Below are 24,623 nucleotides of genomic sequence, written 5' to 3' on the forward strand. Positions count from 1 at the left end.
TGTCGGTGTTTATATTTTTGGTCAAACCCTCGTGCGTCCTTTCGCAGCAGCTAAACAAACTTAGTAAACTTGGTAAGTTTAGATTTCTCATTACAACCATTCTCAAAAAACACTGTTCTATACTTCTCAGTTGCTCTCAAGATGTGTTAACTATCGACCATAGTACGTGTTTATGCTCAATACTTGTGTCAAACCAACAACTGTGTCCAACTTTTCCTTGATAGTTTCTGTGACACATGTCACTGTACGTGTGTTTTCACAGTTTTCAGTATACAAATGTTGCACGCTGTGACGAGGTCCATGGCGTTTTGTACTCTCGAGGGGGAAAATGGAACCCGTGGCGAAGCCGAAGGTGCCATTTCCCCTCGAGGGTGTACAAAACCCATGGACCCCAGTCACAGCGTGCCTGTGTATTATAACTGTTATTCCTCTTCTCAAAGTTCTGTTGTCATCTTCAAACATTACCGACGGACTATTTATTAATTGTTAAATAAGCAGACGAACAAGAAACAATTCCTTGAACCCGCAGTTGTTTCGTACACATCACTGGAAATCGACCAACGCCTGGAACGATCAAGGTGATGTACACCGGTGTATACTTCTAGAAACTATAAGGCTCCCCTGTGAGCCTTATATAGGGGTCTCATACTAACTTTAAAGGGCCTTTTTAACGCTATACGTTTTTCAAATCCGCATTGATGGGTGAAAGTTTCTAGCCAGCCAGAACTGAAGTTTCATGTGTACTGTACACCTAAAGCTTTCCCCATCCTACTCAATATACATTCATAATGCTTGTATTTGGGGTTTGCCCCCTGGACCCCCACCAGGCTTCGCCCCTGGACCCCATCAGGGGCCGTAAGGCCGGCCCCTGGACCCCAACCAATAAATTGGTTTGAGCCCTCCTCAAAAAACATAATCCTGGGTGCGCCGTTGACCGCACGGCAACGACCCTGCAAGGTTTTAAACGGACGCTTACAGAATTTTTTTTGTTCACAGATTGACAAAGAATTTACAGGGTATACAGAAGATAATGGCGAAAGACTTATCTTGAAATATTATTCCATGAAATGCTTTACTTTTTGAGAAAACATTAAAACAATATCAATTCTCGATTGGAGTAGCGACAATTTCTGGGGTATTTATGAATATGAAACACAAAAATGTAGCGTGTTCTGTGTCATAATTCAGTGATTTTCATATCAACGGTTTGTCGAAAATTTATTTAATTTACATGGTCAATTTTTTATATTTAGATATATATTTTTTTAAACAGTCATGTTTTGTTTGTCTTCGTCGTTGCGTTTAAACTGTTTTTTAGCGTGCAATTGAGCCATTATTGTCCCCTTCTGAAGGGTACTTTCAATTTTAAAAAATCTTCACGATATATCATATCGACGATATTTAACTGTCAAAACCTGCCAGTCAACATTTTTGATATCGTTCAGGGTGAGCATGATACGGAAAGTTATATACGGAAAGTGTATTTTGATTTTGACTTAACTTGACTTTACTCTAATGTTTGAAGAAAAACAATTCTGTTTTTTTTTGTTGGTGTATGTTGAGTATGGGATCTATTGTGTACAAACGTATCTTTAACTAAGTTGTGGCTCAAATTGTAAAATAATCTGACCAACTGCAATAGGAGACTTTTTGGGACGATAGGTGGCAGCAGACTTACCGGGTAAAGCCATTGTTCTCAGAATTATGCGCATGCTCAGAACTACGTAAACAATGGAAATTGGTGGTGTATGTTGAGTATGGGATCTATTGGGATCTATTGTGTACAAACGTATCTTTAACTAAGTTGTGGCTCAAATTGTAAAATAATCTGACCAACTACAATAGGAGACTTTTTGGTACGATAGGTGGCAGCAGACTTACCGGGTAAAGCCATTGTTCTCAGAATTATGCGCATGCTCAGAACTACGTAAACAATGGAAATTTACCCGGTAAGTCTGCTGCCATCTAGCGTTGGAAAGTCTCCCATTGGGCTTGACCAAAACTACAACTGGCTCTAACCAACTGGGTTGCCCAACTTCGAATGGGTCACCCAACTTCGAATGGGCCAACTGCGAACGGGCCGCCCAACTTCGAATGGGTCGCCCAACTTCGAATGGGCCAACTTCGAATGAAACGCCCAACTACGAATGGGTCGCCCAACTTCGAGTGAACCAACTTCGAATGGGCCGCCCAACTTCGAATGAGCCGCCCAACTTCGAATTGCGAATGGACCACCCAACTTCGAATGAAACGCCCAACTTCGGTTGGACCACCCAACTTCGAATGAAACGCCCAACTTCGAATGGGCCGCCCAACTTCGAATGGGAATGAGGTGATGGATACTGCTATGTGATAGCAGTGCTGTAAGAAACATCAGGCCTACGTCATTTTAAATACACACATTACATAAACGTTTCAAGAACGTTCGTCATGCTCTGGCACTGCAAAGAGATAAGAGACCACCAAGGCTAGATGTGAAGCAATATATAGTTTATGGGTTGAGCCAAAATTTAAAATTTGAAGTCAGAAAAAACTCAAAGTTTAACGGCTTCATGTTTCAGCGCAAACAAGTCTGATTTGCCTGTGAGCTTGTTTAAAAAAAATTTACATGTACAACAATCCTGGAAAATATCGTCTTAAAAAAAAAGAATTCTGTTACAATATATTGTATCGTGTTGATAATATCATCATATCGTCCAGATTTGATGTATTATGTTGCGCCCACAAAGATATTTCATAAGTTATGTTGTCTTTTAACTATCAAAAGACGAAATAAACCTTGTCGGGGGGGGGGGGGCTACTCTGATCGGGGCGACTTTGTTGGGGGCATCATTGTTAGGGAGCAAGTTTGTACCTGGAGGGGGCGAGCTTGCTGGGTGCAACTTTGCAGGGGACAACTTTGTGGGGGCCACTTTGTCAGGGGGTGAGATGACTGGTTTCCGTACTACCTAGAGTGCCTATATATGTACCAGTGATAGCTATTGTACAGTATTTTGACTGCTGATGGTGAAGGCATACTATTGCTAGGCACTAGTGGTCTTGGAAAACTTTCCGTGTTCCGCCACCACTTTTTCGCTTATGTTTACAGAAAGGAATATCACATAGAGTAATTCCAGGCGAGGATCCAGGGGGGGGGCAAGGGGGCACGTGCCCCCCTGGTAAATTAAAATTTTAAAAAGGCGAGAGGAATGATGCCTCTTCATTTAAATTTTGTACCAGAATTATCACAAGGCCCAACAATATTTTGTGGATAAACTTTTACTGCATTATTTTGTATTACTTTTAAGTCATTTCAGATAAAGTTAAAGGGTCCACTAAATGTCTCTGAGAAGGCCTTAGATTGCACCTGAGTGCATCTATGACATAAAGTTTTCCCAGGGCTCTAAAGCGGGCCCCGGTAATGGCGTCATGCTTCACGCTCGCAATTTCAGATAACAAAAACACTTATCGACAATGGCAGCGTAAATTCAGTTTATTGTCAACAAGAGGGAGAAGCATCTCACTGATAGACTCAAGAGATGTGTGATTAAAACTTTCTTGGAGTCGCACGTTATTGTACATAAGTTTTCCAGTAAAATTAGATGACTGATATTGATAAAAAATGCTTAGTGTTTCTTGAACTTTGTATTTAGGCACACGGAGGCTTGATTTTTTTCGGCACAAAAACTCCAAAAGCACATAGCTCCCGTGGGCTTCACCCCCTGGACCCCCACCGGTATGACTACAAAGTTTTGCCTTCCGGTTAAAAAAATCCTGGATCCGCGCCTGAAATCATACTATTTTACTTCAAATTGAATGAAAAACTGGTGGTAGGATCTGGGCAATTTCTGTTTTTCTGTGCTTAGTAAGTATTTGCGCTTACAACCTTTTCATTATCTTGTCTTTATGCATCTAGATGTACACATATGCAAGAGAGCCAGTCCCAGCATAGTTGGATGTGAGTGACTCCGGGCTTCCAACAAACCTTGGTGGTCTTGGAAGAATCACTGTTTGTATCAGCAGGTAAGTTGTCATAGTTGTTGTAGAATTGTTATATCGCCCTCTACAGATTAGTTTCACTCATGATCTATGCATTTTCGGATTCCTATTTAAAAAAATCTGGACTGTTGAGTTCAAGAGAATGTACACAAACTAAACCTATTGTTGTCAAAGAACTTTGAAACTAAAGGACACTTGAAGTCTTCATTTTAAAGGCACTGGACACTAATGGTACATGCAATTACTCAAAATAATTATTAGCATAAAGCCTTACTGGGTAACGAGTAATGCAGGGTGTCGTGGCCGAGCGGAAAAGAGCACCGAATACAAGCTCTGGTGATTCTATTCAGCGGAGTGTGGGTTTGAATCCAGGTCGTGACACTTGTGTCCCTGAGCAAGACACTTCACTATAATTGCTTCTCTCCACCCAGGGGTAAATGGGTACCTGTGAGGGCAAAGTTGGTTCTTGTGATGGATTAGCTTTGATTGTGCTACATATTTGGCGGCACAGGCTGTATACTCAGGGAGCTGAGATGGTTTAAGGAATGATTTAAGGCCCAGTGACCAGGGGTTATAATGTTGAAGCGCCATGAGCGTCACTGCGTGTCGGACCTGAGCGCTATATAAGAAGCCACTATTATTATTGTCGATACTTGTTTGCAACGTGTTAGCTAGCGAGCCGTGCACGCCGTGTTAGCACGGCCAGTTGGGCTGAAAACACGGGCAAAATTTTGATGCACGGCTTGATTAAAGCCGTGCTGTCTAATAATTTCAGTGGAAATTACTGAACTTCTTTTATTATTTTGTTGTTGTTGAACAGTTTAAAAACAGCAGTGAGTAAAATTAGATTTGGTTTTACCAGATTTACGTCTTCTTTTTGAATCAAAATTTCAACGACGCAACCATAAAACAATCACTCGAAGTTGCCTCGAAAACGCTGACCACATTGCGACCACACAACACACAACGCACAACACAAACCACACATTACATGTACACAACGCACGTGAACACAACGCAAGCGAGACACGCAGACTTCGTATTAACGGTCAGTCGTCGTCATTGACCGTCATCAGCAGGCAGCATGAACTCCATGCACGCGTGGTATGATAGAGGCGAATTCACACGCGTTTTCGTTCAGATTATTTTAGGTATCAATCTCATCTCCACGATCCTACAAACCATCGCGCTCTAGATTTTTCTACTATGACGTCAGTATCGGTAACTGAGTGACACGTGGCGCAGTGCACCTTTTACCGCATACATTCTGCAGTTGCTTTGTGGATTGGTTCCGCAGTTTTTCCCAACTCGACGGCGGCAAACATGACGATCTTTTTTCCTTCTAGAAATTCAAGGGCACATCGTTTGTTCATGGTAGAGTTTGTTTGAAACATCAAGACTTTTCTGGATTTCAATGTTTGCATCTCATGGGTGTTAATGCAGTTGACAAAACGATGTTTATTTTCCGCTCGAAAGGTTCAAAAACTGGTTCATGTTTCTTTTCAAATCTCAAGCCGGTTTTGCTGTAGACCTCCCAAATTTATTTTTCAATGCAAGTCTGTTTTTTTTGCCCAGTGGAACTACTTAAATGGCACTGTCTTTCATAACTGTTTGTTCTTTATTTTCTGTTTACAAATTGCCTTTGACCCAGTTTCAACAATTAAACAACCTATAAGGCTTAAACGTTATGAAACCTAAACAAATACTAAGGAAAAAAGAAGGGGGGGGGGGGTGAGACAGATTTGGCGCTGCACGCTCGTGTTGTGTGCTACGCACACAATGTTTCTATTTTTGTAGTGATTTTAGGTTGCACTCCCACTTTTTCAGTTTGCACTCCCACTTTCCAAATTCCTGGCTAAGACACTGCTTGTTTGTTGAGTGGTAATTAATGACATATCCAAAATGGTACAAGAGTTTCAACCCAGAAGTGACCTGATTTGCATACTTAAATAAGGTGGTAATTATCAAACTTTGAGGTCAACTATCTCCAAAACTATTCAGTTTACATGGTTTATGAACAAAACTTGTTTTAGTAAATATAAACCTGACCTAAAAAAAAAAATATTTGTTTCCTCGATTGACCCTTTCCAAACAACTAGGTAAAATAATAAAATAAGGGCAGGGTCACAACACAAATCACTGTGCTTTTGTGAAATCGTATTCACTTGCCCATTTTTTCTTCCTGTTTTTCATTATTTGTCAGTCTCCCGATCCACATTTTCCAGTTGCGCTGCGCGGGGCCCGCTTGGGTTCTTTCCCAGTCCCGTTTATTTCCTGTTTTTTTTTTTTTTTTTCCATGTTCAGGTTATTACTTTCCTATCCCGTATCATTTATAGGTCTTTTTTTCCCTTTCCCGTCAGCCTATTATATCCCTGGCCCCATTAACTTGTTTGCCATTCCCCCGTCCCCTGTCCCACCTTGCTGTTCAAATCAAATTGCTATTCATAATTGCATTTCAGTTACTAAGTTAAAAGTTTGCATGAAGTTATATTGAAACGTGGCGGAAGGAACACCTACACTTTTAAAATAACCACAACCATGGGAATGACCTTGATCTTTGCCTGCAGGCTACATGTAGCTGTAGATGCGTCCATGCGATCAGCATACTGACTGTGACTAATGATGGATAAAAAGCAGCCCAGCATTCCAGGCTAGGCTATATAAATGGCTGGTGTGCCTCTCTGAAGTTGTCACTTTCCAGGCTACTATCAACAAGACAGGTGCACTTGGCCACTGTTATCATAGGTTAGTATATACTGTTGTTTCTACTGGCTTAATGTCATCGCTTTTTTACTGTTGTATCTTCTGTCTTTATTTCATCACTTTTTTACTGTTGTATCAACTGTCTTTCTGACAAGCTTTTTTTACTGTTGTATCTACTGTCTTTATGTCAATGCATTTTTACTGTTCTGTATCTACTGTCTTGTCAATGCATTTTTATTGTTCAACTGTCTTTATGTCAATGCTTTTTACTGTTTGATAGTCCAGCCGTCAATTTCACCAAATTTTTCCTAACTTAGGATTAATCTTTAGGATATACTTAGGACGAGTTAAGTTATATATTCATAGACGTTAGGATGCATTGAACTCATCCTAGGTTAGGACGAGTTACTCGTCCTTACAGGATATTAATCCTAGCGTTTCATGAAATCGGCTGCTGTAAGGTTCTTGTGTTTTCATTTTTAGTTTCGTTTTATTGTGGTTTTTCCTTGCTTTTTCAAGTTGTTAGCTTATAAATCATTTTCTAATGATTTTGTTATCTGCTTGTGTACATTTTATGGAATCCCTTATCCTTGCTTTGTTTTACTTGTTTCTGAGTATTGTTCTTGTTAGTGTACGGCGCTTTGATAATTTTTAAAGGCGCTTTATAAATACCTATATTGTTATTTGTATTACATGGGCGCTATATAATTCAATAAGTTACTATTATTATTATTATTATTATCAGGAAAGAGTGAGACGAATGTCAGAATGGAACAACAGGGTCTAAGCAAGCTTGCAGATGGCTACAAGAAGCACATAGCTGGGGAGATGAAGGGCTATGAGACGCTCCGGAACTTGGATCTGGTCGTTGTCGACAACTCGCTCCGTGAGAGTACCGTGGCCCAGCTTCGGGGACACACCCTGCAGAATAAGTGGAAGATCTACGAGGAGGTGAAGAAGTGCGGTTTCAATTACACCATCGTGGCATCGTTCTCTCATATGACGCGCGTCGACGATGTCTTCGTGCAGGAGCTTTGTGCCAAAGAGAAGCAGAACCGCAGCGGCCTGTTGTCGTTTTCTGAGTTGGTTGACGGTAATTTGTTTAAATCCAGATGATTACTTATAATGGGTAAAAACCAAAAGTGATATTCCAGGCATGATACTCGACCACGCAGCAACAAAGGCGATTGCCTCCATGCCCCCTGGTCATTGCCTGGTGAAATGCTCATTTAGAAATTTATTTATTTAATTTCCTCATAGGGTGCCCTTTACCAAGGACAAAATGCCTTGTGCCCTTGCCCTTTAAAAAAAATGAAGCATACAGGCCTGATATTCTTTATCCCCGATGTAATTTCCATCATTAAATTTCCATCTGTTAAATAGTTGTGGTACCTGTTAAATATATGATTCAAACTGCCTCTAGCTACTTGGCAATCTCGGTGGTCTAGTTCTAGAATTGCAAAGGTCGTGGGTTTTTAATCCCACCCGAAATATGCCTGTGATTTGATTACACAGAACTACGGAATAAACAGTGCTAACACACATCGGTGTGTATGGGTAAAACCAAAAGTTATATTCTTTATCTTTGATGCAAATTTCCATCAATTAAAAATAAATTACTCAAAATAATTATTTGCATAAAAACTTACTTGGTAACAAGCAATGGAGAGCTGTATATTTTTTTTTTGAGAAACGGCTCCCACTGAAGTAATGTAGTTTTTGAGAAAGAAGTAGTTTTCCACAAATTTGATTTTAAGACCTCAGAATTAGATTTTGAGGTCCCGTAATCAAGTATCTGAAAGCTTTTTTTTCCCGTTCATTATTAGCGCGCAACTTCAATGACCAATTGAGCTCAAATTTTTACAGGTTTGTTATTTTGTGCAGATGTTGAGACATACCAAGTGAGACAAGTACCGAAGGTGTCCAGTGGCTAGGATTTGGGTACCTTTTCAAAATGTCCATAGATTTACATTAAACTTACAGGGTTTGAAGATAATGGTAGTGGAAAGCTTTCCTTCAAATATTACTTACTGAGGTGCTGTAGTTTTTGAGAAATGAGTAAAAACACTGTCATGAAAATACGTTTGTAAATGATTAAATTAATTTTTGTCTCATGAGACGAAAATTATGTTCATGACAGTGTTTTTTAATTTCCCAAAATCTACAGCACCTCAGCACGTAATATTTTCAGGGAAGCTTTCTACTATCATTATCCTCAAACTGTGTAAGTTTAGTGTAAACCTGTGGACATTGTGTTTTTTGTCCTACAATGCAATTAGTGGTGCATTCAATGATTACTTTGTTAACATTGGTACTAAACTTGCTAACAAGCTCCCAGTTTGTAATACTCCATTCGATTCTTTAAGCCCTATTGTTATTAAAGAAGCTAGGTACTCATTGGCAAAACCACTTGCAAAGATCTTCAATATGTCTTTAACTTTGGGAGTTTTTCCAGATAGTCTGAAAAAAGCTAAAGTTACCCCTATCCATAAAGGTGGTGATAGAAATCTCCTTGGCAATTATAGACCGATATCAGTTCTTTCGACATTCTCAAAGACCTTTGAAAAACTCATCTATACAAGGCTAATGGGCTTTATATCTAAGCATAACCTCCTCTCTGAATCACAATTTGGTTTCAGAGAAAAGCGTTCTACGGAGTTAGCGACATCTTTTGTAATAAATAAATTGCTTAATGGCTTTGAAGACAAAAACTTTTCTATTGGCATATTTCTAGACCTGTCTAAGGCCTTCGACACTGTTAACCATGACATTTTATTACATAAATTAGAACATTCTGGAGTCCCCGGAATAGCGTTGGAATGGTTTAAAAGTTATTTATCTAACAGAACACAAGTTGTTTCATATAATTCTACAATTTCAACAAAACAAAATATCATATGTGGAGTGCCCCAAGGCTCTATTTTAGGACCTTTGCTATTCATTCTTTATATTAATGACATCTGTAACACATCCGATATTTTATCATTTTGTCTTTTTGCTGATGACACAAAATTAGTTCTAAGCCACAGATGGGTTGATGCAGCTGTGAACAATTTAAACATTGAAGCCGCGAAAATAAGCAAATGGCTTAAAGCAGGCAAACTTTGTCTTAACTTGCTAAAATCCAATTGTATTATATTCTGTCAAGCTCAACGTAGATATATTCAATCTGTACCCCTAGTTTTGGATGGTGTAGTGCTCAAACAAGTGACACATACCAAGTTTTTTGGTGTAGAAATTGATGAGAATTTATTCGGGAAGAATCATTTAAGAGACGTTACCAATAAAGTAGCTAAAAATATTGGTATAATTAACCGTCTAAGAAAATTCGTTCCGGGTTTATTTTGCTGACCCTGTATAACTCTTTGGTTCTTACGTATTTAAATTATTCCATTCTTACTTGGGGTGGTTCCTTAACACAAAACAGTAGACTTCTCACCTTGCAAAAGCGAGCTGTTCGTATTATTTCTAATGCTGGTGCCCGTGACCATATGGCTCCATTATTTTGTAATTAGATTACTACAAATTATTGACCTTTACCAACTAAATTTTGGTAAATTTATGTATAAAGCTTTGAATAACGCATTGCCAAGTTGCATTAATTCACTTTTCACACTAACTTCCAACATCCATTCACACTATACTCATAGCACTGCCAAGAAAAACCTGTTCGTTTCCCGCCAGAGAACAACATTATACCAAAATAGTCTTGTTCAATGAGTTACTCAATTAAGTCTTCAATCACTCTTCCTGCATTCACAAGAAAATTTAAAAAACAACTTCTTGATGACTATTCGTAGGTTTATTTAAGTATATTGTTAACTTATTCACCATCATATATTAGCCTCTGTCGTGTATTCTGTTTGTCTAGTCTGTCTTGTGTTTTCTTTCTTCTGTGTAGTATTTTATGTTGTTTGTTTGTCCATAGGTTAAGGCACAAAATCCTCTGCTTCACCCTAACCTAATTGTTGTCCTACTTTAAAAGCTTCCTAATATATAACTAACTAAATCATTGTAAACTTTCATATCCTAAGATACTAAGTAATACTGTCAACTACTCATAATTTGAATATACTTATAAAACTTTGTAAAATGTGTAAGTTTAAATGTAGGGCAGCAATGAAATAAATGTGTGCAAATACAAATACAAATACATAGACCCTTTACAGATAAAGAGCTGTTGTCAACAAGCAATTTTAATGTTTTTTTTTTGTTCATTGTGTTCTGACAATGCAGGTAGCGTGGTAATGAAGAAAGGTAAAGACCACCAGGTTGATATCCCAGATGAGTACCTCACCGCTGTCCCAATAGGACTGCAGAAGCTCAAGAGCTATGGCGTTCCCAATGCCATCATCGAGATCGACCTCAATGATGGTGTCTACAACTTCAACCTCGCCAAGTTCCCTCTCGAGGGCTTCTGCCACCTCCTGGAAACCAGAATCAAATGGTGTCACAAAAACCTGGACCCCAACAGTCAGGTCTTCGTGAACATCCGAGATTTGGCCGAGATCATGCCCAAGGATCCCGAGAGGGTCTTCCAGGTCGTGGCGTTTCTTGCCAAGCTACCAACGGAGATTCGTCCTGCCGGGGTCTTGTTCGAGGAGCCTGAGGGTAAGACGCTCCCGGAAGAGTGTGGGGCGTGGACTAAATATATTCGGCAGGTCATGAAAGACAATGGATGGAATGGACACCTGTTAGTCCACATCCACGAGAGGTACGGTTTCACAGAGGCTTCTGTGATGCAGGTAAGTTTCGGCAAACTTCTCCTTCCGTTAAAGGCACTATTGGTAATTACCAAAACCAATTGTTAACATAAAAACATATGAGCAATGGAGATCGAGCTGTTGATAGAACAACACGTTGTGTGAAACGGCTCCATCAACTTCGGTGACCAATTGAGCCCAAATTTTCACAAGTTTGTTATTTTATGCATACACCAAGTGAGAATACTTGTCTTTGACAATTACCAAACATGTCCAGTGCCTTCAAAAGCATGATTATAATATTGGTAGCAATCAGAAATTGTGTAAAGGACAATTTTGGTTAAATCTAAAAAGCTTATAATCTTGTTATTTTTTGAACCATTTTTTCCTTTCAAAATACTGGCTGCGATGGGCAAAGAAAATGTCCCTTAAAGCACAGTTCTTAAATTTATCAAGAAACTGAAATGAATCTTAGTTACTTGTTTTACCTAATTTATCTGAAATAATTATACTGATCGTATGTTTTTTTTCCGAAAGTTAGTACTAAAAGTACTCTTCCAATTTTAATTAATGCGTACTTGACAGATTGTTTGAAAGGGTAGTTGTAAATTGCATTGTTTTTGTCTTTGGAAGTGTAGTTGCACATTAAATTCATCTGGATTATTGATTTATTGTAAATCATAAAAGATCCGTTTTTACAAATCTAAAATTATTTAGACGGTACTTTTTATAATTTTAGTAGTTACATTTCACTCCTAGGAGCTTCTTCCGACTGGTGACCATGTCCAATGCTCAACTGCCTTTTGTACCCTTTCTTGGTGGACATAGAGGGCGTTGTAAGCAGGGTTTGGACTAATTGGTCATAAATGTTCTGGAGTTTGTATGCCCCATCGTCTTTGTAGTGTCATTATTTAGTTTCCCTTGTTATTGTTACAATCATAGTCGCTTATGAATGGAGCCAATGGGATATGGGCCAGCGTCTGCACTGAAGGTGCCTTCATGGGCCACGCCTCAACTTGTGGTACCATCATGAACCTTGTCAGGTTTGGCAACACCAAGGTTCTGAAGAAGTTCAACTGCAAGTACCTGCGGAAGGCCGCCATCAATGTCACCCGGTTGACAACGGGTAAGGACCCGGCACCGAAGCAGCCCTTCTATGGCGGTAGAGCCCTGGACTACGTCTTCTCCATGACATGCAGTCAGTTTGATCTGGCCGATTTCTTCGGCGAGAAGCCACTGATTCGAATCTCCACGCTAGCATCCGATAAGATGATCTGCGCCCAGCTAGAGAACTATTTCGGGAAGGATGAAGCATTTACTATTGAACAGGCTCACAAGATGAAGGCAGTCATGCTGGAAGATCTTCAGGCGAACAGGTAACTGTCAAGTTTACCGATTTTGTTTTATTGTCTTCTTATTCTTGAATTACTTATTTATTTATTTATTTGTTTATTTATTTGTGTATTAAATTATACTCATATTTGATTTGTTTATTTATTTATTTGTTTATCAATATATTTATTTCATGATTTTTTTTCTTTGATTTTTTCCTAATAATATTTTTGTTGTCTATAAGTGGGTGGGCCAGCCAACGAGGCATACCATGGTTTGCATCAGGGCGCAAGAGCCTGCTCCTTCATGGCCTCCTATACACATTGGTTGGGTGTCATGGCTGTTGGTAGTTACTTTAAAAAACAAATATTAACTTAAAAACTGACTTGGTAACAAGAATTGGAGAGCTGTTGATAGTATAAAACATTGTGGGAAACAACTCCCTCTGAAGTAGCATAGTTTTTGAGAAAGAGGTAGTTTTTCACTAAAATAATGAAAGTCTTTTAATTTTTATCTTAAAGCACACAAATTTGTCCAACAAGGGTGTTTTTCCTTTCATCATTTTCTCGAAACTTCGATGACCGATTGAGCCCAAATTTTCACAAGCTTGTTATTTTAAGGTCATGATGGGATACACCAAGTGAGAAGACTGGTCTTTGACAATTACCAAACATGTACCTTCCCTTAATAGGGTACATGCAAAGATGAGAAATGTCAGACTTTTATCTGAATTCAGACTTTTAATTAGGCAGTGGACACTATTGGTGATTACTCAAAATCATTATTGTCATAAAACCTTACTTGGTAACGAGCAATGGGGAGAGGTTGATGGTATAAAACATTGTGAGAAACGGCACCCTCTAAAGTGACATAGTTTTTGAGAAAGAAGTAATTTTCCACGAGTTTGATTTCGAGACCTCAAGTTTAGAACTTGAGGTCTTGAAATCAAACATCTCAAAGCACATAACTTCGTGTGACAAGGGTATTTTTTTCTTTCATTGTTATCTCGCAACTCCGACGACCGATCAAGCTCAAGTTTTATGCATTTATGTTGAGAAACACCAAAGGAGAAGACTGGTCTTTGACAATTACCAATAGTGTACACTGTCTTTAAAGTCTGCTGGTTAACAAAAACTGGTGTACTTTTCCCCCAGAGAAAACAAGTCATGCTCTTTGATGTACTTTTCTAGTGCTGAGGATACTGTTCCTCATTATCCTAGAAGCTCAATGGAATCTATTATTCCATGGGTTGTCAAAAGGTGGAATTGCCATCATTTCAATAACGAGGTTCTGGAGTCCAGTTTCAGACTTTTCTGCAGCATTGACTCTCGTCCCTGGAGTATCAAGTTCAAGTTCTGGTGGTTAAGTCATCAGATTGGGGGTCAGGTCTAGGTCATAGATTGGGGGTCGGGTCTAGGTCATGACATTTCTGTATATTGAGCAAGATACTTAATTAGCTGTTCCGACCTACCGTTGGAACAGGTGTTGTTTTCGTCGAGATTTTTATTATTATTATTATTATTCTTTGTTTCCGCCTAAAACCCCATAGCGTTTTTACAGCGTTTTTGTTCAGGCCCCGTCTCCTAAAGTATGAGGATAAAAGAGTTAAATCATATATCAAATTGAAGCTTAGAACATAAGCTTTACTCTAACAAAAAAGTGTTAAAATTCTTAATTAATTAACCACGTGGTCTTCATTTGAATTTTTAATTTGTAAACTTGATGCAGTCACTTTCATGTTATTGTGAAACATTCTCTTTGGTAATACAACACAGTATGTACCTCAATGAGTTGTTGACTTCTTGAGAGGAGTCTATACTATTTTGTTTCCTACCCGCGTTCTGGACACATTACTCTGTACACACACAAAGTACGGAGGTTTGGGATTTTCGTTAGAACGTGCGTTAAATTTGTCCTTGTTTTTCTAACCGCGTTCTGGACCAATTACTCTGTGCATGGGTTTTGTTAAAACGAACGTGCGTAATTAGATAGGGTTTTTTTGACGACATCGACGTCGTCGTCAAAAACCCCCTTAAGGCATCTAATACTACATTTCAACCCTACTTAATAGTTATAGGCGTTAGCAGTTCATATTTAGTGACAATGGTCGCAAAATCATGAAACGAGAACTATTTCGCCGGATCATAATCCCCTCTGTTGATGCACATACGTAAAAACCCACCATTTTTACATCGTGCCCTTCTCGCCTAGTGGTCATCAGTCGCGACTACACATCTGAGAATTGCGAATTCGAATCTCCGTCTGAAATCAATATTTTTGTATCCCCCAAAACTAAAAATACATTTCTTTTTGTAATATTTAAGTTTGATTCTTATCTTTATATCGATAGTGTTGCCTTTTCTTTTTCTCAAATGTTAGCCCAACATAACCTGTGTGCATGCATGACACGATGATGTTTAAAAACACAGTAAGCGAAAAATGGTAATCATAAGCGCAGAGTTTGGTGGTTAAGAGTTCTGTGAAATCAACTTGTACTAGATCAAACATCAAACCACAGACTCAAAAAATTTTTTAAATCGTAATTAATTAACCACGTGACCCATATTTGCATATTTAATTGTACAAGGGGACAAAGTTGTTGGAACTTCCTGTTGATGCAGACATCATGAGAACATCAGCATAAGTATTGGAATTGCACTACCTATTGAACCACTTGGAGTGTTCAAGGAGTCCAACACGTCAGTCTAGAGTCCAACTCTGATCGTAAAAATCAATTCAGGCATCATCTTCAATTTAATTTTATGCAACAAGCAAACATATACATTTTCTGATTTTATTTCAAAGGGTAACATAAATGGCTGTTAGCGAACGGTTTCCAACAAACACTACATGGTGTACGTACACAATACAAAGTTTGTTATTGCCACATTATTCAGCGAACCATGAATCATACACAGCAACTATTCACAAGAAAATCTATGTGTGGAGGGTAACATACAGCACACAATGGAACCGGAGTTTAAAATGACAATACCAAAAGTGCAATCGTCAGCCCTTGAAGTTTATTATACATGGGGCTGATGGTGATCAAAAGGATAAAAGTCTGTTGTCGATACAACCGCCCACTTATATTCAACGGACCATGAATCACGGACCATAATGCATGATGTCCCAGCCATTGGATTTTCGTGTGTTTCTGCTAGATTCCTCGCTCCCCAACCAAAGTGACTACAAAACGTCTCTAATGGATAACAATGGTATATTTCGATATGGTTTTTTTCCCAGCAAGAGTTGTGGGGCCCAATTTATCTAGTATTTATTTTTGGTATTTTGTTTATCTGTTTCATTTAAATATATGGTTAAGTTTTATTTTACGCTAACTGTTTTTGTGTTTGTTCTTCCTGTAAATTTGAATTGTTTTGCCGCTACATAAGATTACACCCACTAAATAGAATTGCTTACATTGCTTTCTTCGTTAGAAAAAAAGGGGGGGTCCGTACTCGTTAAGGTTTGCTTTTTATGGGCCCCTCCATCCCCTACATGTGTTTTGCATTGATTTTTAGTTTTTGTTTTCTATTATTGTACGATTGCATTTGCTTGTAATAAATGATTTATTACCTTCTGTGTAGACTAAGCAAGTCTCGCACGTATTTGAACTTGCGGGACCATTATGTTGCAAACCTTATTGAGTTTTACGTGGGACATTTTGTTTCGTCCATTATTTTAGTTTAACGTAGTTTATGACCATGAATATTATAAATATTGTTGGAAATGTAATACCAGTTAACAAAACGTATACAAGTAAAATCCTTTCAACAAAAGAAATCCTACTATCGGGATGTCAACTTCCCGAGATAAATTATCACAGGAAGACGACATCCTAATTTTAGGATGTCGACTTCCCGAGATAAATTATCACAGCAAGACGACATCCTACTTTTGGGATATCGACATTCCGAGATAAATTATCACAGGAAGACGACATTCTTCTTTTAGAATGTCGACATCCCGAGATAAATTATCACAGGAAGACGACATCCTACTTTTAGGATGTCGACATTCCGAGATAAATTATCACAGGAAGACGACATTCTTCTTTAAGAATGTCGACTGTTTGTAGTTATAAGACTCCTTGGGGATAGGAGAAAAATTTGGAAAAACCGTGACCTCAATTTGACCTCTACTTCCGGGTCAACCGGAAGTGGGACCATATCTCAAGAACTACTCAACCGATTTTCAATTTGTTTTCACTTACAGACTCCTTGACATTAATATTGACTATGAAAACTCGTGACCCCATGTTGGCCTCTACGACCGGGTGAACCGGAAGTGGGACCATATGCCAAGTACTATACAACCGATTTTCAATCCTGTTTGTTCAGTTTTATCCTCCTAAGGCATTAAAAATAAACTTTGAAAATCCATGACCCCAAGTTGACCTCTACTTCCGGGTCAACCAGAAGTGGCACCATATCTCAAGAACTACACAACCGATTTTCTAACTTTTTTTCAGTTACAGACTCCTTGGGCGTTAGAGATTAGCCTTAGGTTACCGTGACCCCATGAAGTGGCACCGTAACTCAAGACACTGTACAGTATTTTTCAAACATTCAGTTATAGACTCCTTGGTATTGTTAACACATAATCAAAGCAAAAGAACACGGAACAGCTTTGTGTTTGTTCACAAACACCTAATGTCTAGTATTATAATTGCTTCTGTTCAACCAGGGGTATAAATGGGTGCCTGCGAGTGTAAAATAAGAGTAACGAAAACTTACAAAGCGCACAAAATCCATAAAAGTGCTCATGGCGCTTAGATACAAACAATAACATAGAGTAGAGGTTGACACTTTGAAAAAGCCTTTGGAGTGCTATGGTTGCCCATAATAGGTTGTTTACTCCCAAGAGAGTTGGCCTAAGTGACCAGTGCACTAATGTAAAGCACATTGAGACTGTAATTGTGAAATGCGCTTTGTAAGAATTTGTTATTAGGTGTTCAGGCCGACAGCCCAGAACACTCTTATTATTGTTCTTTTTTCTTCTGTTTTTCTTCATACTTCTTCTTCTTAGGTGTTCGGAGCAGAGCATATAGCTCCGAACACCTTTTGTTATTGTTCGTTTTTTTTTTTAGGTGTTCGGGCAACAGCCCGAACAAATCTTTGTTATTGTTCGTTTTTTTCATTTTAAATTTTTTTTTAAACAATTGCATACGCCTGTAGAGTTAATGTCTACTACTTAAAGGCACTAGACACTATTGGTAATTACTCAAAACAATTGTTAGCGTATATACAATTACTTGGTAACGACCAATGGGAAGCAGTGTTTTGATAGTATAAAACACTGTGCGAAACGGCTTCTTCTTAAGTAATGTAGTTTTTGAGAAAGAGGTACTTTCTCACTCAGTCTAAACTTCATGCCTGAGGCCTTTTATTCGGCATCTGAGAGCACACATATTTGTGCAACAAGGGTGTTTTCTATCTCTTGCAACTTCAACGACCAACAGAGTCAACATTTCCCAAGATTTGTTATTTTGTTTATTTGTTCGGATACACCAAGTGAGAATACTGATCTTTAAAAATTATTACCAAAAGTGTCCAGTGCCTTTATGCAAAATCAATAGGTGTCGACCAAGTGGCAAGCCAAAGTTCACACGCAAGGTTCATGGCTGGTATGCAAGATATCTGGCTGTTAAACGAGGGGTCAAATTTCTCTTCAAATCTTTTGACAGGACATAAAACGTACCGCTTGTCAGAGCAAAGCTAGAAGCTTTTTGTTGCCTCAAATTTCTGTCACCAGTGCCTCATAATAGTGTCCATTGAAACTGCATAACAATTTCAATGTTTGGAATTGTAAGTATTCAACCCGTTGGGATACCATGTTCACATCTGGAGGTTTAGTAGAACTAAGCTAGTTAGAAGACTTGTGGAATGCTGTGCCTAAGAATCAAAGACACTTTGGTGCCTTTGGTAAATTGTCAAAGACTAGTGTTGACACTTGGTGTGTCCCGACCTTATGCATTTAACATTACAAACCTTTGAAACTTTGGGCTTAATTGGTCATCGAAGATCAAATGTTGTTGCTCCAAATTAGTCTTTAAAAACTGTGTTAAACAACAGGCGCGGATCCGGGGGGCGGGGTTGTGGAAGAGAGAAAAAAAAATATATATAAAGGTATTTTTTATATTAAAAAAGCTATTAATAACCTGTCGTAGGCCTACATTCACTGTTTCATTGTGGACCACTATTGCATTTCACTGACAGGCATTGTCTCATGAGGAATTTAACGTAAATCCATGAAGAGCGTATTTTCCCGAAATGAACAGTAGCGGAAACACCTGGGCTCGTTTTCAGCTCTACAAATCTAGCCCCTAGTGTGTACAAACTTATTATTTCACTATGTTGTGGCCCAAGTGTAAGATCGGCCCAATTATAGTTTTCGCCTGTGACCAACTGCAGTTAGGCCTGACCAACTGCATATGCATTATGCAAATGGCTCGTCCAACTGCAAATGACCCCCCCCCCCCTAAAATAAGCTACCCAACTTCAAATGGGCCGCCCAACTTCAAATTGGCCAGCCCAACTGTGAATGGGGCCTGCCAAACTACAAGTGGGCCTGCCCAACTGTATAGGTGCTAGAGAATACTGAAAGAAAACACAACCGTGTTGCCAACTTGTGCTTTCAGACGCATAATAAAAAGCTTCAGGTCTGAAGTTTTTTTATTGAAACACTTTCTGAAAACCTTTTTTAAAGGCAGTGGACACTATTGGTAATTACTCAAAATAATTATCATCATAAAACCTTTCTTGATTGAGAGTAACGAGAGGATGATAGTATAAAACATTGGGAGAAACAGCTCCCTCTGAAGTGGCGTAGTTTTTCCGAGAATCAAGCATGAGTAAAGCACACATGTTTTTTCTTTCATTATTATCTCAAAACTTAGACGACCGATTGAGCTAAAATTTTCACAGGTTTGTTATTTTATGCATGTTATAAATCACCTGGGAGTGATATTTTTTCAAAATAAAGCTTTTGTCACTAAAATATGTGTTTTGATGAGTGGAAATAACCAATTAACTAAGGTTAAAAAAATATTAGTTTCCATGTTTTTGACAAAATTTGAAAACAAGCCCGACCCAAGAGGATGCTGTTCGTGACGTCAATCGAGGCAGGATGAATTGCATGCAGTGCCAACACAAGATAGTGGCGCTTGGCGCAAGCTAAAAATATGCCCTACTTGAAGTTGAAACAATACCTGATTTTTTCGGAAATTTATCCTTCAGGTTTGTTACGTCTTTCAAGTACCTTCTTCCACTCCCCACTAGCTGTACAAATTGTTGCGATGGCGTAATGTTTTAGAAAAGAACTTTTCTCTTTATGTCAAAATGTGTAGTGTATTCCGGATTCTCGAAGCACGACGGCTCGAAGTGTTTGCTGCACAGCGCTGCAGCGCTGGAAAAGACGTCGTACCAGAACACTTTGCAAACTGACCCATCTTTAGGTGTTTTACTGCATCCAGCAGAAATACACTTTGTTGACAATGCCGGAAAAATGCAAGAAACAACCTTTTTAGAAATGTAAAACTTACGACTAGGACTTGAATGTACTTGCATGTACATGTGTTCGATGTTTGATGTAGGCATAGTCTGTGTCGATTGACGTCACAAAAGGGGTAGGCGGAGTCACCCCCACATAACTTTATTATTTTTTCTAAACATATAAATCGTTAAATACAATTACTCCAAAAATTATTTTATTGTTCAGAAACATCTCTACAATTTGAAGAAAAACAAATTCTATTTCCAGGTGACTTTAAGATACACCAACTGTGAAAACTAGTCTTTGACAATTACCAATAGTGTCCACTGTCTTGAAGGCATTCTCTTGCAACTTTGATGACCTGTCAAGTCAAAATTTTGAGAAAATAGAATTAGCTGTTGCAAACAACTTACCAACCAAATGGACCGAGAGTATAAATGCAAAGTTCCAGAGTTTCTCCCTACTCAAACGAACAGTCTCTCTGTGGTTGCCTAGTGCCTCTATGCCCTGTAAAATCATGTCAGAAATTGAGTGATTAGGAAGATTAAAGTGATGTCCTACAGGTGTGTCTAGTTTTTGGGTCTTGACTGTAGATCTGTGGCCGTAGAAACGCCTCTTGAGTGTAGTTCTTGTTTCACCTATATATTGAATACCACAGACTCTGCAAGATATGAGATAAATGAGATTAGTGGTGGTGCAGGTGACATGATCCCTTGTCTTATGGGTGTAATCACTGGTGTTGCTGGTGAAGGAGTAGGATTCCCTGATGTGTTGTCTACAGATGATGCATTTGGAGATGTTGGAACACCTAAAAGTTCCCTGTGGTAGAGGGGGATTAACATTGTCCTTAATGGGAGGGACTTCTGCTCGGACAATGAGATCCCTGAGACTTGGTGGGCATCTGTAGGCAACTATGGGTTCTTCCTGTACAGCACGTTGAAGTCGATCTGATGTGTGAAGAATATGATGGTTAGAACTGGTTATTTTACGAATGGGAGGAAGTGAGGGGTGGAAAGTGACAACAAAAGGAACTTTCCCGTAGGACTCTGTTGTTTCTTGGGTCCTTTGGAAAGTACTGACTGAAAGAACGAGCCTTGACTTTCTGGATAGCTCGATGGACTGCTAGAGAGCTGTGACCCCTGGAAACAAGGTGTTTCTTAAGTTCCTGTGAGTGGTGGATAAAATCAGAATCATTAGAACAGATTTGACGGAGTCTGAGGGCTTGACTGTAGGCTATGCTGGTTTTGCAGTGTCGGGGGTGACAGCTAGTGGAATGTAGGTATTGGGGTTTATCTGTGGGTTTAACGAAGAGATCTGTGATTAAACCTTCATCCGCCTTGACATCCAGAAAATGTGTATCCTTGGTTGAGTATTCGCTCGTGAATTTGATGGTCCTGTGGAAGGAATTCATGTGATTAATGAAAGCTGTGAGGCTTGCTTCATCGCTTGAAAAGTCAAAATTTACACAGATTTGTTATGGTGTGGCCCTTTTCGAATTCACGACTTGGCTCCAGATTCGGCATTGGGTCCGTTCTATCGTCTTATTTCCTGGGCCCAATTTCATAGAGCTGCTTAAGCAAAAAAAATTGCTTAAGCAGAAACATCCTTGCTTAGTAAAATCGGAGTAACGGCCAAGACTCAACCCAATTGTTATGCTAAGCAAACAGCTAAATACCAGTCACAAGCAATATATATGGCATGCAATTTTGGCCAGTAACACGTGTAAAATAAGCAAGCTATTTTCGTGCTTAAGCAAATTTTTTGCTTAAGCAGCTTTATGAAATTAGCCCCTGAGCACAGACACAAAGCACGCCCAATTGTCCAAACACGGGGGGCCAAGCTAGCCTGAGCCAAATCCGGAGCCGAAGCCGTGGTTTTGAAAAGGGCCCAGCATGCATATATTGGGATACACCCAAGTCTTTAACAATTACCAATAGTGTCCAGTGTCTTTAAAGGTAAAACTTAAAAAATTGTTGTTGAGTGTTCTTGCTTTGTTTTTTGTTTTGTTTTTCACAGAAAGGAGGAATACATGAGTGCAGTCGGTCTGGCCGTCCTCTTTGACCGTGCAGGCGGCTCCCTCAACAAGGTGATGCTAGGCGCCATCGATAAAATGCAGCTAAAGAGTCGCCATGCTCAGAATCTGCTGGCAGAGGTACGGAAGATGTGGGACGTCTGGGACCTGAAGGACGGGGAGAAGGACGACATGCTGGAGTACGACTCCTTCTACAATGGATTCATGGCGCAGTTCTTCGGCTGCTACAAGTGTACAGACACCAAGAAGGCACTGAAAGCGATAGATATGGACGCGGACGGACTGGTGGACTGGAATGAGTTTGCCGTGTATCTAAAGTGGGCCATTCATCAGTATCCTGAGACAAAGGATGCTGAAGAGCTTCTTGACATTGCTTTCCGTAAGGGTATCATCCCGGCAATGCACGATGAGGTTCTTGGTGCCAATTCTTAAAGGCACTGCACTCACTTGGTAATTGTCAAGATCAGTAGTCTCATTCGGTGTTTCCCAATAATAACAAACCTGTGAAAATTTGGGCTCAATTTGTCACCGAATTCACAAGAGAATGGTGAAAGAAAATACAACCTTGTTGCTTTACTTTTTGTTTCCTTTAGATGCAGAATAAAAGGCTTCAGCTGAAGTCTTTTATAATTTAATTGAGAACTTTCTCAAAAACTGCGTTACTTCAGAGGGAGCTGTTTCTCACAATGTTTTATATTATCCACAGCTCTCCATTGCCCGTTACCAATTCAGTTTTTATGCTAACAGTTATTTTGAGTAATTACCAGTGTCCCTGTGCCTTTAATCCATAAAGGCAGTTTTAAACGCAACATCAACACAAGACAAACCAAGGAAAAATTGAAACACAGATATAACATTCTTATAATTAAAAGATGTGCTCATTCACACAAATATAGCAAATTAACTTGCAATCCTTCAGGGACTGGAAACATGTTGTGTTTGCATCGTTTATAAACCATTCAGGTTGAAATTGACCTAGATTTATTATTTGAAAACAAAACAACACTCGACACTCAAAACCCCAGTGAAGTACACATATGATTAAACAATAGCATTCTTTCCTGCTCATCTAAAGAAAAAAAAAAGAGAACAAAACAAATTTATTATTTCTAATAGAAGTTATGCTGTTTTTTTTTCTAAAAGCACTCATATTTGAAGCTGTCCATGGAATAAAAATGCTTGACTGAATGTAAACATCTGAGTAAGTAGAAAAGGGTATTTATAAAAAAGTCATTCATTTTGTTTTGTCGAGTAGGTTCCATGGACAGCTTGCAAAATGAGTACCTTTATTAAAATAGATTTAACTCCTCTTAGGAATTATCATTTTTTTTCTTTTTTTTCCTAATAAGCAGGAGAGAGTGCTTGTTGCATATATACTTTTGAGTGTCATTTGTTTGTTTTAAAAAACATCACTAATCCTCTGGTCAGTTTTCTTTTTACTCACTCTACAGTCTACATTAATATGGAATGGCGTTGCAGTGTTTTACACCTCAAATCGTAAGCACGGTCATATGTATAAAAGTAAAAGAGTGAAGCACAGATCAATAATAATATGCACATTTCTCTTTTATATTAAAGGTAATATAATTTTTAAAAAGTAACCAGTGTTATATAACTTCAATTATTATAACCAAATTGGTTATTTACCATGACAAACAAAAAAGTACTAATGATATCGTGGCCGAGTGGATAAGAACACCGAACTCAAGCTCTGGTGCTTCTATTCAGCAGATGGGTTCGAATCCCGGTTGTGACACTTGTGTCCCTGAGCAAAACACTGAACTATAATTGCTTCTCTCCACCCAGGGGTAAATGGGTACCTGTGAGGGCAGAGATGGTTCTTGTGATTGATTTAGCCGAGTAGCGCATATTAATGTTGCACAGGCTGCATACTCCCCACCAGGGAGCTGAGATGGTTTAAGGAGTGATTTAAGTCCCAGTGACCAGGGATAATAATGTGAAGCGCTTTGGGACGCCCTCCGGGTGTGAAAAGCGCTATATAAAAACGGGTTATTATTATTATTATTAATAACTTTGTTTTGTGAGAAAATAGAATTAGAAACAACAAACCAACCGAATGGACCAATGGTATAAATGCCGAAAAAAGAAAGTTGGTGGCCGTTTGTGCACCCCAGCGGAGCCTTCTAAACTTTGAGAGAACTATTAGCCATCAGGTTTTTTTTTGTGGTTTTTTTTTCTTCCCGTTTTTTTTTTGCCAATTTTTGGGATGTCACAATTATGATCAAAATACCTTTGAAAATTGTCCCAAACTCTTTGCAAATTTGCAAAAATGCATAAAATTATTATGCAAGCGACATTTTTTGCAAAGAATTCCCAATATATGTGACTTTGCAAATATTTTCAAAGATTGAGACATG

At 38.9% G+C, this 24,623-nt stretch overlaps 1 protein-coding gene across 1 annotated transcript; it reads left to right on the forward strand.

Moving 5' to 3' along the window:
* Positions 1-14: 14 nt before the first annotated feature.
* LOC117292690 lies at positions 15-22,882 on the forward strand. The gene is made up of 7 exons (XM_033774829.1): positions 15-72; positions 3,896-4,002; positions 6,546-6,723; positions 7,427-7,774; positions 10,918-11,426; positions 12,327-12,760; positions 22,230-22,882. The coding sequence occupies exons 4-7, from the start codon at positions 7,450-7,452 to the stop codon at positions 22,675-22,677; spliced, it is 1,716 nt and encodes a 571-aa protein (XP_033630720.1). The 5' UTR covers positions 15-72; positions 3,896-4,002; positions 6,546-6,723; positions 7,427-7,449; the 3' UTR covers positions 22,678-22,882.
* The last annotated feature ends 1,741 nt before the right edge of the window (positions 22,883-24,623 follow it).

Source organism: Asterias rubens, chromosome 7 (assembly GCF_902459465.1).
Source record: "Asterias rubens chromosome 7, eAstRub1.3, whole genome shotgun sequence".
In the NCBI taxonomy this organism is placed as follows: domain Eukaryota; kingdom Metazoa; phylum Echinodermata; class Asteroidea; order Forcipulatida; family Asteriidae; genus Asterias; species Asterias rubens.

Bases quoted from the DNA above. Each gene is read 5' to 3' on its own strand.
- LOC117292690 (XM_033774829.1), top strand. From the start codon at position 7,450: ATGGAACAACAGGGTCTAAGCAAGCTTGCAGATGGCTACAAGAAGCAC. The intron at 11,427-12,326 runs GTAAGTTTCGGC...TTACAATCATAG, and splicing joins CAGAGGCTTCTGTGATGCAG to TCGCTTATGAATGGAGCCAA. The intron at 12,761-22,229 runs GTAACTGTCAAG...TGTTTTTCACAG, and splicing joins GAAGATCTTCAGGCGAACAG to AAAGGAGGAATACATGAGTG.